Source organism: Vanacampus margaritifer, chromosome 1 (assembly GCF_051991255.1).
Source record: "Vanacampus margaritifer isolate UIUO_Vmar chromosome 1, RoL_Vmar_1.0, whole genome shotgun sequence".
NCBI lineage: Eukaryota > Metazoa > Chordata > Actinopteri > Syngnathiformes > Syngnathidae > Vanacampus > Vanacampus margaritifer.
In genome coordinates this window covers 25229718-25245638 of record NC_135432.1, presented here as the reverse complement: position 1 = coordinate 25245638, position 15921 = coordinate 25229718, and the positions used below count along the sequence as shown (strand labels likewise).

General features: G+C 43.3%; 1 protein-coding gene across 1 annotated transcript in view; it reads right to left on the bottom strand.

Annotated features, from left to right (window-relative positions):
• The window catches only part of LOC144034019 (contactin-3-like), a 69692-nt gene that overhangs the window by 15803 nt on the left and 37968 nt on the right, over nt 1–15921 (bottom strand). The window contains exons 13-16 of the mRNA XM_077542532.1: nt 15642–15811; nt 13242–13359; nt 8963–9121; nt 517–666 (exon numbers count right to left, since the gene is read on the bottom strand). Of these exons, the coding sequence (XP_077398658.1) occupies nt 517–666; nt 8963–9121; nt 13242–13359; nt 15642–15811 (597 nt within the window). The remainder of the gene's footprint in view (nt 1–516; nt 667–8962; nt 9122–13241; nt 13360–15641; nt 15812–15921) is intronic.

The window sequence follows — 15921 nt, the reverse complement described above, 5'->3', positions numbered from 1 at the left end:
GCTTGTCATATGCTCGCAGTAATTGAATTTGTCATATTTAACACGTTTATGTCGGCCTAATATATTATTATTATTTTTTAAACAAACCGTAACTTCACGTTGTGTGCAAAATTATGACATCCAGGACGATTCCGTGTACAAGTTGCATTGCTCATCTGAGGACTGCTTGTGAAATTACGAATTTGTATGTTTTGATTGAGGCCGGCTGATTATTTGGCTGATTAATTGGTCTGACATTACACTTATTTTTTTTTTTTTACTTTACAGAATCGTCTCGCGGGCCGGATTAATCCCTTTGCGGGCCTGATCCGGCCCGTAGGCTGTATATTTGACACCCCTCATAGAGAGGATGCATCTTAAAAAAGAAATTCAGACTGTAATACAAACTGACAAGAAAGTTGCATATAAGCATAATTGGACAAACTTATGTTGACAAAGACACACTTGAAAAATATTCCAATTTTTTTTCTTCCTGTTGTAATTTACCAAATGATTTTAGAAGATTACATTGTGTACCTGCATCCTCTGTCCTTGTCTTGACTGACACAGGGCTGGGTTCTCCAACTCCGACACTGTTTCTAGCCAATACCCGAAACTCATACTCCACCCAGGCATTAAGGTCTACCACAGTGGCTGTCAGTGTGCTCCCATCAATTATCTCCGGAACTACAAACACACAGACAACACACTTAAGACAACTCCTTCATGTAAATTCAGAGGGAAATCATACAAATGGCGATGTTCTGAAAACTTGACAAATTCTGAAGGAGTGATTTCATAACAGTCACGTAGTATTAATTAACAATAAAACAAAAACCTGACTAATTAAGTGAAATAATGTTTGTTTTGTTATGGCAAAAGTGCAGGCAGTAGGGTGGGGCGCAATGATTAGTATGCCATGCAGCCGCCCGGGCAAAAGGATAAGGATTTGCATTTCAGGCCCTCCTGTGTGGAGTTTGCATGTTCTCCTTGTGCTTGTCTGAGTTTTCCCCAAGTACTTCAATCTTCTCCCACGTTCCCAAAAATATGTAGGTTGAATGGAGACTCTAAATTGTTAATGTGAGTGTAGGCCTAGTGTTTGCTTTGTCTTTATCCTAGCTATTAGCTTAGCCATTAACTTTTCAACGATTTTCAAATGTTAGTTTCATTCTACTCTAGCTATTAGCTCAACAATTAGCTTGTCATTCTAATGCTAGCATTAAATGCTAATAGTGAATGCTAATTACCATGTGGCTTGCCTAAAGAATATTTAGCTTAGCTTGTGCATCTGTCATGTCATGTGGGTAGGCTATATTGTTTAGTGTTTGGCGAATAGCCATACTATTCCTTAGTTATTTTAATGTATGTTTAGAAACTAATTATCTATAAATAAATAAATATCTAAGTTTCTTTTATGCATCAATGGCAATATTGTTTTCCTAATTATGACACCCCAATTCAAATAAAACTACTAGTCTAGTAGCTAGTCTATGAAGAAGACACGCCATCTGAGTTTATCACCTACAGTCCTCCTTTTGTTTCCCGTTTTCGAGTTAAGGCAAAGAATGAGGCAAAACTTCAAAAAACTCGACATACAGTATGTGCCCTGTGACTGACTGGCCACCCGGGATAGCTGCAGTGCATTACTTTGTGTGAGAATAACCATCACCAGTTTCTCGTGTTAGGGGGACATTAGGGGACCTCCACTGATGCAGATGAGCCATTTATTTAAAGCATTATGTTGGCTCGTGAAAAAGACTATTAATGACTGCAACTGGGATTTGCGGGCCAATTGTGCGTTCCATAATCTCAGGGCAATTAGGATGATTGAGAGGCAAGGTGCAGATTGGAGTCTGGACTGGTGAATGGTCACTGGAAGTTCAGATTTATTGATCTGCAGTGCAGAAGAGCAGCTGTTTGTTCCCCCAACTGTGAATTTATGAGCTTCAATTATGTGAGCCTGTGTTCACCTGATTAGGTACCTGTAGGCAGAGTTCAAGTTCTGTTTTTCTCTCTCATTTTTCCCCTAGACTTGGACCATGGAGCATCCTGGGACATTTTCTTGCCCGTCCAGGCTATTTCTAAACGTGTTAGATCTTTTTCCTCCTCAGTATTTACCACAAACTCAACTCTTGTTCCACACCATCCTTAGAACAAGCAATACACTGTGATTTGATTTCCGAGTATCAAGTGCTGGAATAAATTATTGCAATGGATGATTTTCCATCACCCCATTCTTTTGAAGGTCCCTGACAGAGTTAGCATCCAACAATCCAATCACACGGGCCAGTTCATTTTCATAATCACAAACGCATTGCAGGGCAAAAAGCTAGCTCACATGATAGAAACGCAAATGCATCCATCAACAGGGATTTTTTTCGGCAGATTTTGTCATCTTAAATTACAAGTACAGAAACACTATTCCTAGATGAGCGTTATGTTTCGGTGGTGGCACTAAAATCCTCTGGTTGGTGAAAAAAATCCCAGGTTTCTTGAAGAGATATTTCTAATCAATTGTGGAATTAACAGTGTTGTTTATATTGAAACGAGAGGCAAGCCCGATGGATGTATGTGGTTGGAATGTCTACCATACCGGATTCACTGGACTATAGAGTTTCTTTATTCAAATTCACCGCTTGGCCCTTTCTGTGTGGAGTTTGCATGTTGTCCTCCATTCTTGCATACTACATTTTTCCCTCAGCCTGATTAATTGAAAAAGTCTAAAATTATCTGCAGTTGTGGATATGAACGAGTATGTTTGCTTGTCTGTACAGTGTCCACCCTTTGATTAACAGACAATCAGTCCACTGTGTACACCATTTGACACTCAGATTTACCTAGGAAAGTCTTCAGCTTCCCAGGAACCCTCAACGGTGAAAGAAAATGGATTGATAATTGGATTGAATTGAAAAGACCAATATTTTTGAATGAGTCATAACACTCACTACTCATTCAATGGTAACTCCGTCCGTCCGTCTGTCTTCTTCCGCTTATCCGGGGTCGGGTCGCGGGGGCAGCAGCTTTAGCAGGGAAGCCCAGACTTCCCTCTCCCCAGCCACTTCAGCCAGCTCATCCGACGGGACCCCAAGACGTTCCCAGGACAGCCGAGAGACATAGTCTCTCCAGCGTGTCCTGGGTCGTCCCCGGGGCCTCCTGCCGGTAGGACAGGCCCGGAACACCTCCCCAGGGAGGCGTCCAGGAGGCATCCGAACCAGATGCCCGAGCCACCTCAACTGGTTCCTCTCAACGTGGAGGAGCAGCGACTCGACGCTGAGTCCCTCTCGGATTACCGAGCTTCTCACCCTATCTCTAAGGGAGAGCCCGGCTACCCTGCGGAGGAAACTCATTTCGGCCGCTTGTATCCGGGATCTTGTTCTTTCGGTCACGACCCACAGCTCGTGACCATAGGTGAGGGTAGGAACGTAGATCGACCGGTAAATCGAGAGCTTTGCCTTTCGGCTCAGCTCCTTCTTCACCACAACGGACCGATACAGCGTCCGCATCACTGCAGACGCTGCACCGATCCGCCTGTCGATCTCCCGCTCTAACCTACCCTCACTCGTGAACAAGACCCCAAGATACTTGAACTCCTCCACTTGGGGCAGGACCTCCTCCCCGACCCGGAGAGGGCACTCCACCCTTTTCTGACTGAGGACCATGGTCTCGGATTTGGAGGTGCTGATCCTCATCCCAACCGCTTCACACTCGGCTGCGAACCGCTCCAGTGAGAGCTGAAGGTCACGGCTTGAAGAAGCCAACAGCACCACATCATCTGCAAAAAGCAGAGATGCAATGCTGAGGCCACCAAACCGGACCCCCTCAACGCCTCGGCTACGCCTAGAAATTCTGTCCATAAAAGTTATAAACAGAATCGGTTACAAAGGGCAACCTTGGCGGAGTCCAACCCTCACCGGAAACAAATTCGACTTACTGCCGGCAATGCGGACCAGACTCTGACAACGGTCGTACAGGGACCGAATGGCCCGTATCAGGGGGCTCGGTAACCCATACTCCCGAAGCACCCCCCACAGAACTCCCCGAGGCACACGGTCAAACGCCTTCTCCAAGTCCACAAAGCACATGTGGACTGGTTGGGCGAATTCCCACGCATCCTCGAGGATCCTGCTGAGGGTGTAGAGCTGGTCCACTGTTCCACGGCCGGGACGAAAACCACACTGCTCCTCCTGGATCCGAGATTCGACCTCCCGACGGACCCTCCTCTCCAGCACCCCTGAATAGACCTTACCTGGGAGGTTGAGGAGTGTGATCCCTCTAAAGTTGGAACACACCCTCCGGTCCCCCTTCTTAAAAAGGGGAACCACCACCCCGGTCTGCCAATCCCGAGGCACCGTCCCCGATGACCACGCGATGCTGCAGAGACGTGTCAACCACGACAGCCCCACAACACCCAGAGCCTTCAGGAACTCCGGGCGGATCTCATCCACCCCCGAGGCCCTGCCACCGAGAAGCTTTCCAACCACCTCGGCGACTTCGACCCCAGAGATAGGGGAGCCCACCTCAGAGTCCCCAGACCCTGCTTCCTCAAAGGAAGGCGTGTTGACGGAATTGAGGAGGTCTTCGAAGTACTCTCCCCACCGGTTCACGACGTCCCGAGTCGAGGTCAACAGCACTCCGTCTCCACTATACACAGTGTTAACGGTGCACTGCTTTCCTCTCCTGAGACGCCGGATGGTGGACCAGAATTTCCTCGAAGCCGTCCGGAAGTCGTTTTCCATGGCCTCACCGAACTCCTCCCATGCCCGAGTTTTTGCCTCAGCGACCGCCAAAGCCGCATTCCGCTTGGCCAGCCGGTACCCGTCAGCAGCCTCCGGAGTCCCACAGGCCAAAAAGGCCCGATAGGACTCCTTCTTCAGCTTGACGGCATCCCTTACCGCTGGTGTTCACCAGCGGGTTCGAGGATTGCCGCCACGACAGGCACCAACCACCTTACGGCCACAGCTCCGATCGGCCGCCTCAAAAATTGAAGCGCGGAACATGGTCCACTCGGACTCAATGTCCCCCGCCTCCCCCGGGACAATGGAGAAGCTCTGTCGGAGATGGGCGTTGAAACTCTTTCTGACAGGGGATTTTGCCAGACGTTCCCAGCAGACCCTCACAGTACGTTTGGGCCTGCCTGGTCAGACCGGCATCTTACCCCGCCATCGGAGCCAACAGGTGATCAGTTGACAGCTCCGCCCCTCTCTTAACCCGAGTGTCCAACACATACGGCCGCAAGTCTGATGACACGACTACAAAGTCGATCATCGAACTACGGCCTAGGGCAGATATGGGCAAACCCTGGCCCGCGGGCCAAATACGGCCCGTTATGCATTTCAATCCGGCCCGCCGAACTTATCCAATAAGGCTAGAAAAAAAGGCTTTTTTTTTTTTTTGTTCAGCTCAGTGGGCCGAGTGGTTAGATTGTCCGCCCTGAGACTGGGAGGTCGTGGGTTCAATTCCCGGCCGGGTCATACCAAAGACTATAAAAATGGGACCGATTGCCACTCTGCTTGACACTCAGCATTAAGGGTTGGAATTGGGAGGTTAGATTTAGGTAAGGTTTTATGGCGTTATTTCGCTTCTTTAATTACGAGGGCGCAGAAAATAAAATCGCTGGCGCGGTCTCACGTAAAGTGAAGGACTGCTGTGAGTGACGGGTGCAGCTGGAGAACGCGCTCTCCAGCTGCAGCAGTACGAGCAGTGGATGACTGGTGTTGGGATCCACTTCCCTCAGACTCCTGTGCAGATTATGTTTTACACCAGAGTCACTGCTGTGTAACTTCTACACACCCGGAAAATATGATCGCTGGGTCAGGGTCTCACTGATAAGCTCGTTTACGCACAGAAAGGGGACAGATAGATACGCAGGGCACATTCTTAACAACGTTTGCAATTTATTAAAATAAACGGGAGAATGACAGTAAGCTTAACTCAAGATAACTGATTCATAAAATACAATTCTTCCTGGATTTGGACATTTACAGCAGGAGACGGCACGGTTTTGTGTTGAACGCAGCAATAATGTCCTGATAGTCCAGAGAATCGGTCAATTCTTTTTTGAAAGAAAGCAGGGACAAAGAGTTCAGTCTATCAGTCAACATTGTGGCACTGTTGCGTGTTTTGATCCTTTTGACAGCTGAAGATAGTCTTTCTACATGTTGTCATGGGTGAGGTGAGGAGCGCGCATGCAGGAGACTGTTGATATTGGTGAATACATCCCCGGGGCGTGCGTCGAGCACTTCTATGAGCGTTTCCTCGTTGGCTTTTGGCTTCTTTTTGAGCTGCTGCACAAACACCGTGTGCTATGCGTCCCCCACGGAGATGGAAAAGTGGTCAGAGACGGATTGGATGTACGCGCTTTGTCCTCAGCGCGTGACAGGCAGCAGCGGCTATCATGCAGCCGCATGTGTCACACGTACTGTGGGCCCGGGTTAAAAATGGGTGGGCCAATGGAAAAAAATTCTTTAACTTTACGCCTTGAATTGAAATCTATTAATAATAGATGCAGTCACCAGGTTTGACAGATCACAGTGTATGTGCTATTATAATCTATTTACATTTCTCCTCCCACTTTGCCAAATAGTGTGTAAATGCCGCATCTTGCATATTCATTGAGGCAAACGTACTACCTGGATTAGGGCTATTTTATAATAATCATAATAATAATAATAATACATTTCATTTAAAAACAGCACCTTTCAGAACACCCAAGGTCACTTTACAAAGCATAAAAACACAGCAAAAGTTGAGCTAAAACAATAAAAATGAAGCTATTGGAAAAGCTGTTTTAAATATGTGGATTTTGCACATTTGAAAAACGCAGTCCTAAATGCAAATTATAAGTAAATTGGGTTGTACATTTATCTGTGTGTTTTTACTGTGCTATGAGGTCCAAATGCTCCTGGTCCGGCCCATCTGTCAAAATTTCAAACCCATTGTGGCCCGCAAGTCAAAAAGTTTGCCCACCCCTGGCCTAGGGTGTCCTGGTGCCAGGTGCACATATGGACACTCTTGTGCTTGAACATGGTGTTTGTTATGGACAGTCCATGGCGAGCACAGAAGTCCAATAACAAAACACCACTCGGGTTTCGATCGGGGGGGCCATTCCTCCCAATCACGCCCCTCCAGGTCTCACTGTCATTACCCACGTGAGCGTTGAAGTCCCCCAGTAGAACGAGGGAGTCTCCAGGGGGTGCGCTCTCCAGCACACCCTCCAAGGACTCCAGAAAGGGTGGGTACTCTGAGCTGCTGTTCGGTGCATAAGCACAAACAACAGTCATGACCCGTCCCCCCAGAGGCTACCCTCTCATTCACCGGGGTAAACCCCAACGTACAGGCGGCTAGCTGGGGGGCAATGAGTATGCCCACACCTGCTCTGCGCCTCTCACCGTGGGCAACTCCAGAGTGGAAGAGGGTCCAGCCCCTCTCGAGAGGATTGGTACCAGAACCCAAGCCGTGTGTGGAGGTGAGTCCGACTTCAATGGTAACTGCATTTATATAAAGCTCTATCTATACCATATGGTCCCCAAAGCGTTTTACAAGGCCTCACATTCACACACTAAGACAGTGGTGTCCAAACTCGGTCCTGGAGGGCAAAAGTCCTGCAGGTTTTGGATGTTTCTCTTCTCCAACACACCTGAGCTCTCCATAAGCCTGATAACGATCCCGTCCATTCCACAGAGTTCGAGAGCACCCCCTCCCCTACCCCCATTATTTTGCAGAACAGCATTATAAAGAAGTTCAAACTCCTTTGGATAGTGTTTTTATCTAAAACATAATATTTCAATTACGTGCTTTTGTAATGACAATTTGTTTAATTCCTGGAACTCAGATGTTTAACCCTGGACAATTACTCAAGTACTCTGTTTGTATAAGGCTCTCATTACCAAGGTCCTAGACTGTTAAATTGCTATGACCTTTCTACTTGCAATGACCTTCCTATCTATTTGCACCCTTGCACACTTAGCAGTTGAAACCGTTAAGACCGTGGAGTCACACACAGGAGGATACTAACACATTGTTTAAGTCACACTCCTGCATGGGCGTTGGTAAAGAAAGAATAACAGGAACCATTTTGGACACAGTATATCTTCTGCACAATCGAGGCTGATAATCCACGGGTCCATGTACATGTATAGCGAGCATTAAAGATAAAAGAATTGGCAGATGTTCACTGAGAACTTTTCACAAGGTAAGAATTTGATTGCTCAATGTAACCACTGTGTTTTTGCATATGACAATAAATCTCTTAAATCTTATTATAAATCATTATAACAGCATTACATATAAGTTTAAGTGACTATTTTTTACGTCTCGCTCCCCCCCTAATGACAGAGACCCCACACAAGACCAAGAAGAAAAAAATCACCTTGTGAGACACTTTATACAAACACTCAACACAACCAGTTACTCCTCTGTTTGTGTCAGTGCAAGCTTCATGTCGCTTCTGATTGGCTGTCGTTCCATTTCACAGAGTCTGTAGCTCGGCTGAACTCAGTGTTGACCAAATACACAATGATTTGCAAGCATAAATAATAAACAGGTTTATCATTTACAATTGTCGGCCCTGACTGTTCTATGATCATATCAGGGAAACACAATCCTTCTTAACATATCAGGGCTTTGCTAACTTTAATTTGCTTGGGAGGGAAATTGCTCATAATTGGCCTGATTTTCAGTAGGTGTCCCCAGATTTAGCGAGGTGCAAAGTCAATTTTAAACACCACTTTAGTTGCCCCCTGCACAATAAAGTGTAAACCCGAAGAAGATGAGAGGACTTAGGCTTGACTGACACAGGTGTGAAGTGGTTCTGGTGAGCCCCACTGACCACCACATCGATTAAGCAAGCACCTCCCCTGCCCCCATGCAGTTGACCTCTATCTCTGTCCTCTTTCCACACGGCAGTTGATTCTCCCTACGGAGGGCCGTGACATATCTGAGAAGGTGTGCAATTAAATGAACATTTCTTTGAAAGTTTTCCTACCAGTGTTAACCCTTTGCCAGCCCACAGTGAAAAGCGTCCTGGTCTGAATGATATAATTGATGAGGGGGCTCCCGTTGTCCCGTCCAGGGGTCCACACCAGCTGGGCTGTGCTGTCTGTCACCTCCTCCACTGTCACAGAGTCTGGTGGGCTGGGCGGACCTGGCTCGATCACAAAGACACACGCATTGAGAGGTGCGCACACGCGCGGCCACAGGCGGTACAACATGCGTTTACATGCATGCGCTCACACAGCTCCAAGGAATGCGTTGGCATGAATAAAACATTTCTCCCAGTGATTGTCAGCCCTTTATCGAAAGCCTTAACACCTTTAAATCGATATTAGCAAGGGGAAATATTTCTTACGTTTTGAGTTCGAATAGAGGTGATGCCCTTCACAAGGAATTAAAATTGAATTCACAATTTATCCCCCAATATTCACTCAAGCTGCAATACTTCCCTTTCATGGTCCTCCTGGTAATTGATCGATGAAACAGCAGACGTGAGTAGATGCCGGGAGTCACATAACAAAAATGAAAGTTAAAGATGAAAAAGAGTCTCAGAGTTGAGAAGGATCAGCATTTAATCATTTATTTCTATTACTACTTCTTTTGAGGAGTGCTTCATCCTCATCCACTGTTTCCTGTTCTACTGAAGGTGTCAGCTCATCAGAAATAATAGACCACTAGAGAGCTATGAGGTGCACCGCAGAATAACAACGCCCCGAGTCCTAGCTCACATACTAAAGTGGCTCATAAACAGAAGCAAATTATATACTCTAATTATTAAAGGGGTTAAATCTTTTTTTAACAAGCAAACAATAGATTTTACGGTATACTGAAGTGAAAACAGTCATCCTGCATCCTCAATGGGATACAGTATTTCAATATTAAAAGGAACCCCGACTGTAATGACAAGTTTGCTCTATGTTATTTATTTGGTTGTTACTAACATAGCAATGAGATTCATTTTTCAAATATCATTTCAAGTTAAATACATTTTGTAGAAACTTTATTTGGATGTACGCAGTCATTGTTATATATGTCGTAACACATTCAGTGCGCAGTGATATAGAATGGCGGCTGCCTCTCAATGTGAAATGCCTATAAATAAAGCAAGGTAAGCCTCCGTTGTGAGGACCAAAACTGCCAAAATTCAAACTAAATAAATGACTAAATAAATAAATGACTAAAAGTGAAAATAAAAACGGATATAAAAAAAATATAATTCGAAAATCAAATCCCCCAAAATTTATATAAATGGATATGAAAACAACAACCAAAAAATATATAAATTAATACATTTGTATTTCATTTTTGAATTATATTTTGTTATATTTTATTTTTATTTTCACTTTTAGTCATTTATTTATTTAGTCATTTATTTATTTTTAATTTTGGCAGTTTTGGTTTATACTGCCAGGTTGAAATGTTATTCAAATGAGGGGGCGGTCCTAAGTGTGCCTTGGGTTGGACTTTGCAAACTTTCATTGGTCGAGTGAGCTGCTCAGCGGACTTGTTGTCGAGCAACTCAAGTCGCAAGTTGTGGTGACAGTGGACAAGTCATCCATTGCTGGAGTTCTCCAATGCAAGCCGGCGAGACTTCCTTCATCGTCGCTTACTCGACCAATGAAAGGCAGTTTGCAACGGCGGAGTCCAACCCAAGACGCACTTAGGACCGCCCCCTCATTTGAATAACATTTCATCCTGGCAGTATGGACCAAAACTGCCCAAATTAAAAATAAATAAATGACTAAATACATTTCCTACCATAGTCCATAGTGTTTCTAAAGGGACGATCGAAACTCTGTAATGCGTCTGGTGAATGACGAGAGCACGGCGTGGGGGAGGGTGACTCTCCCGATCGTATGTTGTTTCTTTAGGAACGCTACCGAGGCTTTTTTATCGCCGTTTTACATTGCTCGGCAGAGAGCCTGCCGCCGTTCTACGTCACTACGCACTGAATGCGTTGCGACGTAAATGACAATGGTGGCGTACGTCCAAATAAAGTTTCTACAAAATGTATTCAACTGGAAAATACTTTTGAAAAATGAATCTCATAGCTATGTTAGTAACAACCAAATAAATAATATAGAGCAAACTTGTTCCTTTTAACATAGTGTTACACTCTACTGGCATACACATATACTTCAAGTAGAGATCTTAGTAAAACTCATTAGTTGTTCTTGATAAGAAAAATAACAATGTATAACCTTGCTAATAAATAATAATGGGGAACCAAAAACAATCAATGTTCAATTCTCCATCTTCTTAAATTACATTTTGTTGGATGAAGCAAGAGTGAGCAGACACCGTCCCCCCCAAAAAGGCGTGCTAATTACTTAATCAGGGCATATTTTCTAGAGCTTTATGAATATAAATAAGTCTTGGGGCAAACATATACTATTTGGCAGAATAGAGAATACCTTACTTTGTTTGTAGTAAATAAATTACAAAGTCAATGTTACAACCTGGGTGAGATGATCAAATTACAGTGTCACCATATCTTGAGGACAGGGACAATGACAACGATTTTAGAACTCATCAACATGGTATTGTCTTTAAACACTGACCTTCCCAAGGGCCAACATGCCACAGTGTAGTGTTTGTGAAGTACTAACTAGAGTGGTATCAAAAACACTCCCATGGTAAGAATAATTAGGAGGAGCTAGGGAGGAAGCAATAATCATTCTGGAGTGCCAAGAGAAAAGATCATTGACCTTCAGTGCCATGAGAACATTGCAAAAAACATTACCTTGTGCTACGTTCACTTAAAATGAAGAAAATGTTCACGATTCCGCCAGCCTCCTAATGCTCGCATCCCCAGTTCAATGTACACTTTATGGTCAAAAGTGTTGAGACACATCTTTCAATAGCCTAATTAATTAATCAGTCAATCATCAGTGGAATGTAGAACAAAATACAAGAGATTATGACCTCACAAATGGTGTAAAACTGGGATTTCCCCCTTGTGGGCATTACAAAGGCATTTTGTATTAAAAACATTTTAAGAGCCTTTTTTTTTGTTTTGCGTTTTCTTATTGTTATCACTATTATTGGCCAAAGGTTTAAAGGTAGCAAGGTTTCCGCACAGCATATCAGCTGGCAGCTGTACTGGAAAGTAATATCTGAAATGACACATCGCTTGGTTGCCACTAGCTTCATGGTTTGCTGCCTAACATTTGAAGCCGTTTGATGCGTGTGGAATGACACATTGGTGACAGCTGCCATCAGCAGGATGTTCTGTATAAATAATGCAGAGTCACAGGCAGGATTCACTTCACTTGACATGCATTTCATTGTTTCTATTAAGAACGAGCCTAAGTTCCACTTAGCCCACAGCTATTACACATATTTCCCTCCAAGATGTCTTTCAGCTGGATCAACAACCTCACGAATATACACTCACTGACGCTTTGCTAGGTATACCTCTTTTTTAAATTTAAATATTCAAAATGTCTGTGTATGATGTTGTGAAATGTTACTGGAAATTATGCCATTACAGTTTCTATGGTTTGGTGATGGTGAGCCTATTCACTTTCGAGGTTCCTCTGTATTCCTTATATACTATAATATACGTCCTACGTACCTAATGTTGTGGCCGTGTTGTGTGCATGCTTCTAACCTTTTCACATGCCGAACAGCCTCTCTCCACTCGTTTGGCATTTAACACATTTGTGTAGTGTCAATTTGCGCCGCAATTTGGCACATTGATCCAATCGAGAAGCCGACCTCCTCTCACCCAGCTGCCATACAAATCAGCTATTAAACAAAAAATGTCTGTACAGCCTGATGTAGCTCATGACAAATGGTGCCCTTATAGTTATGCATGCAGACTATTGGCCATAATTAGAGGAAAGATGGCTGGCAGAAAAACAAGCCTGTTGTATTTGTCGTAATCAAGCGAGTGAAAGTACAAACAAAAACTGCACATCAAACCTGGGGAGTAATCTTGATGACAATGTGGGCAATTTAGCCGCTCACCATTGAGCAGCTGAAACCAAACCTTGAGCTTAAAAGCCTGAGTGAACAATACGCACCCAGAGAGAAGCATGCACGGATAATGTCTCCTCTAAGATAAATTGTGCTTTATCTTTTTTGCAACAAAGCAGTTTGCCAACACGCAGGGCATAAATAGCATTTTGGATCAATTTGTGGCTTTCACACACTTTAAAAAGTTGGGTGGGATTTTTAATTCCTGCCTTCCAGAGCTTCCAAAAAGACCCTGCGCGCTGAACCCCATTTTAATTAGCGCATCCAGAAGAGTGGAGATGTTCTCTTACCTTTCACGATCAATACAGCCACAGCTGAGAGACTTTCCACATCCGTGTCCACCACGCAGATGTATTTTCCCGTGTGGTTCAGCTGAATATTTCTGATCATCAGATCTCCCGCGGCTCTCTGGCATGGAGGAAAGAAAGCTTTATGTTGCATGGAAGATTAGAGCGTGTGATATCTTACTAAGGGATGGAGCGGGCATGTTTAAGGTGGTGTAAATAAAAGGGGCAAATAAGGTTATGCAGATAGTGCAGATATTTTACTTTGAAGGCCCGTTTCAGAGAGATATCACATCAAGGTCAACATGATTCAGGAATACAGTGATGTGAATTGTGATTTGGTTAATAGGTAGCTTCTGGCTGGAAGTGGCAAAAGACTGAAATACATGTTATCATGTTTTGTTGTTGTTGATGAGGAAAGGAAATATTTGGTATAACTCTAAAAGGATCATTGTATCATAATCTAGAGAAAGGATTGGTAGGATTGTTGGCACATCCCCACATAAAGAGTACAAATTAAACCTGTATGTGATGTTGCCATAAAAGGCATCATGCTCATAAATTAAATTGAATACCACACCATGTCCAGCAGGGTGGAGTAATGGGTAGCATGCCTGTCTCCCTTTGTGAGTTCTTGGTTTTTACTCTGGCTGACCTCCTACGTTCCAAAAACGCACATTAGGTTCACGAGCAATGACTATAAAATGTACATTGGTGTGAATGTGAGTATGAATCATTTTTTGATGATCAAAGTTGCTGTTGTTTTTTTTTTGACACCACATCATTATTACAAATTGGACACTTGGTTTTAAAAACACAATCCTAATTGTCAGTCTAGAGCACATTAGACAAATGTAATCAACTATAAATTAAATATGAACATTGAACACGCCTGCATTAGGAAAGGTAATGAATCATTTGGTGATCTTGTTATTGAAAAATGAGGTCAGTTGATCACATTTTTCATGACACAGAATTTCTGATGTTATAGATGGTGATTGATAAATTTGTCAACAATGGAGAAAGCTACTTTATTGTTTTCATTTATGATTTTAGATGACTGTTTAATTGCTCTGTTATAGTCATTCAGTTTTTCTTTATTGTTGTCATATTGTACCTTAACTTTAGTTTTTCTCCACTATTTAGTTGCATGACTACCACATAATTTCTCCAGGAAGCATTTTGTTTCACCTACATGGTTAATTTTAACAGGTGCAATATTTTTTTATTTTGGTAGCACAGGCTGATTGTAAGCCCTGCGGACAAGGACAACTCATTTCCATTGACGCTTTGAAAATGTTGATTGTATCACTATTATTAATGAAAACACTGTAGCCTTAAAAAATATTTTAACACAACACAATATGATGTCTTTTCCAGCCAAAGGTCACCCATTTACCAAATAAAACCTTCATTTTGGCCTTAACTAAAAGTAAACTATGTCGCACACATCTATTGAGAGCTCAGGTTGGGCACAAAATATGATAGGAAAGATCAAATCAGAAAGAGTCTTGTGGTTTAGATGAAAAAGATTAATTATTGTAAATGTGTGACAAATTAAAATTTTATGTTAACAATGTTGCTGCTTCCTTTTCTATTTGCAAAGTCATTCCCATGAGTTTCAAGGATCTGTTGCAAGCAGTTGGACTTTCACGTTAGAACTGTTGCAGGTTTGGTGGTTTATAGAGAGCAGTGGAAAAAATGAGGGAATACATCTGTGAGGACAAATGGTAAATTAGCGGGGAAATTGTTCTCTTGGCATTGGCAAGGAAAATTTGGAAGTTGTGCCAACATGGTTTAATTATGGAAATTAGATTCCTTGAAGCAGCAAAGTTAAGTTGATAATCTCTCTGAGCTGGGGACATTCAAGCATTTCTGGGGAAGGAAGTCTCTGTTCAGATAAGAAAACACACGCACACACATGCACACAAAGAATGATTAATCTCGAAGCGTGTGAATGTGTTCTGAAAGTGTACTGTCATTTGGGGCTTTGCCATGCTTTCGTTCTTTTTAAAGACGCCTTTAATTATTTGTTTCCGCTTTCTGTTGCGTGCAACAGACAATGTCAAAGTAGCATCCGAACGGAAAAGAGCAGCTGAGCTGAGTGAGAAAGAAATGAACACAAAGCAACAAAAGGTGTATTTTGACAGAGCAAGCGACACAAATCCATTCATTAGAGTAAAATGAAATCAAGTGTATCCACATCCCACAGTCTATATACTTTATTCAAGAAGAATCAAGTAGCATCACACGAATATCCAATTTTTTTTTTTAAAGATCTATCTCAATGTCAAGCTTCCTCTTCAAATGAACAGCATAGATGAAGTGAAAGCAAGAGTGGAATAGAGGTGCCAGCAACCCATTCACACATTCTAAAGAGGATACGGACGGACGAAGGTCACTCACCCCGCCCACGAGCTCGAAGTGACCGTCATCATTGGCAATGAGCTGTCCGTTAAAGGCCCATGAAAAGGAAACATCCAGGACCGGATCGCTGGTCACCTGGCAAGGTAACACGATGCTCTCACCTACGATGATTTCCATGTCTACTGGGCCCTGGGTAATTCTGGTTGCATCTAGCACAGAAAAAAAACAAACAAACAATTTTTTTTATTCTGGACAGCTGGGATCACAAAGAACTATTGGTGGTGTTGGTGCCTTTTATCCATGTCATCCTAAAACCTCA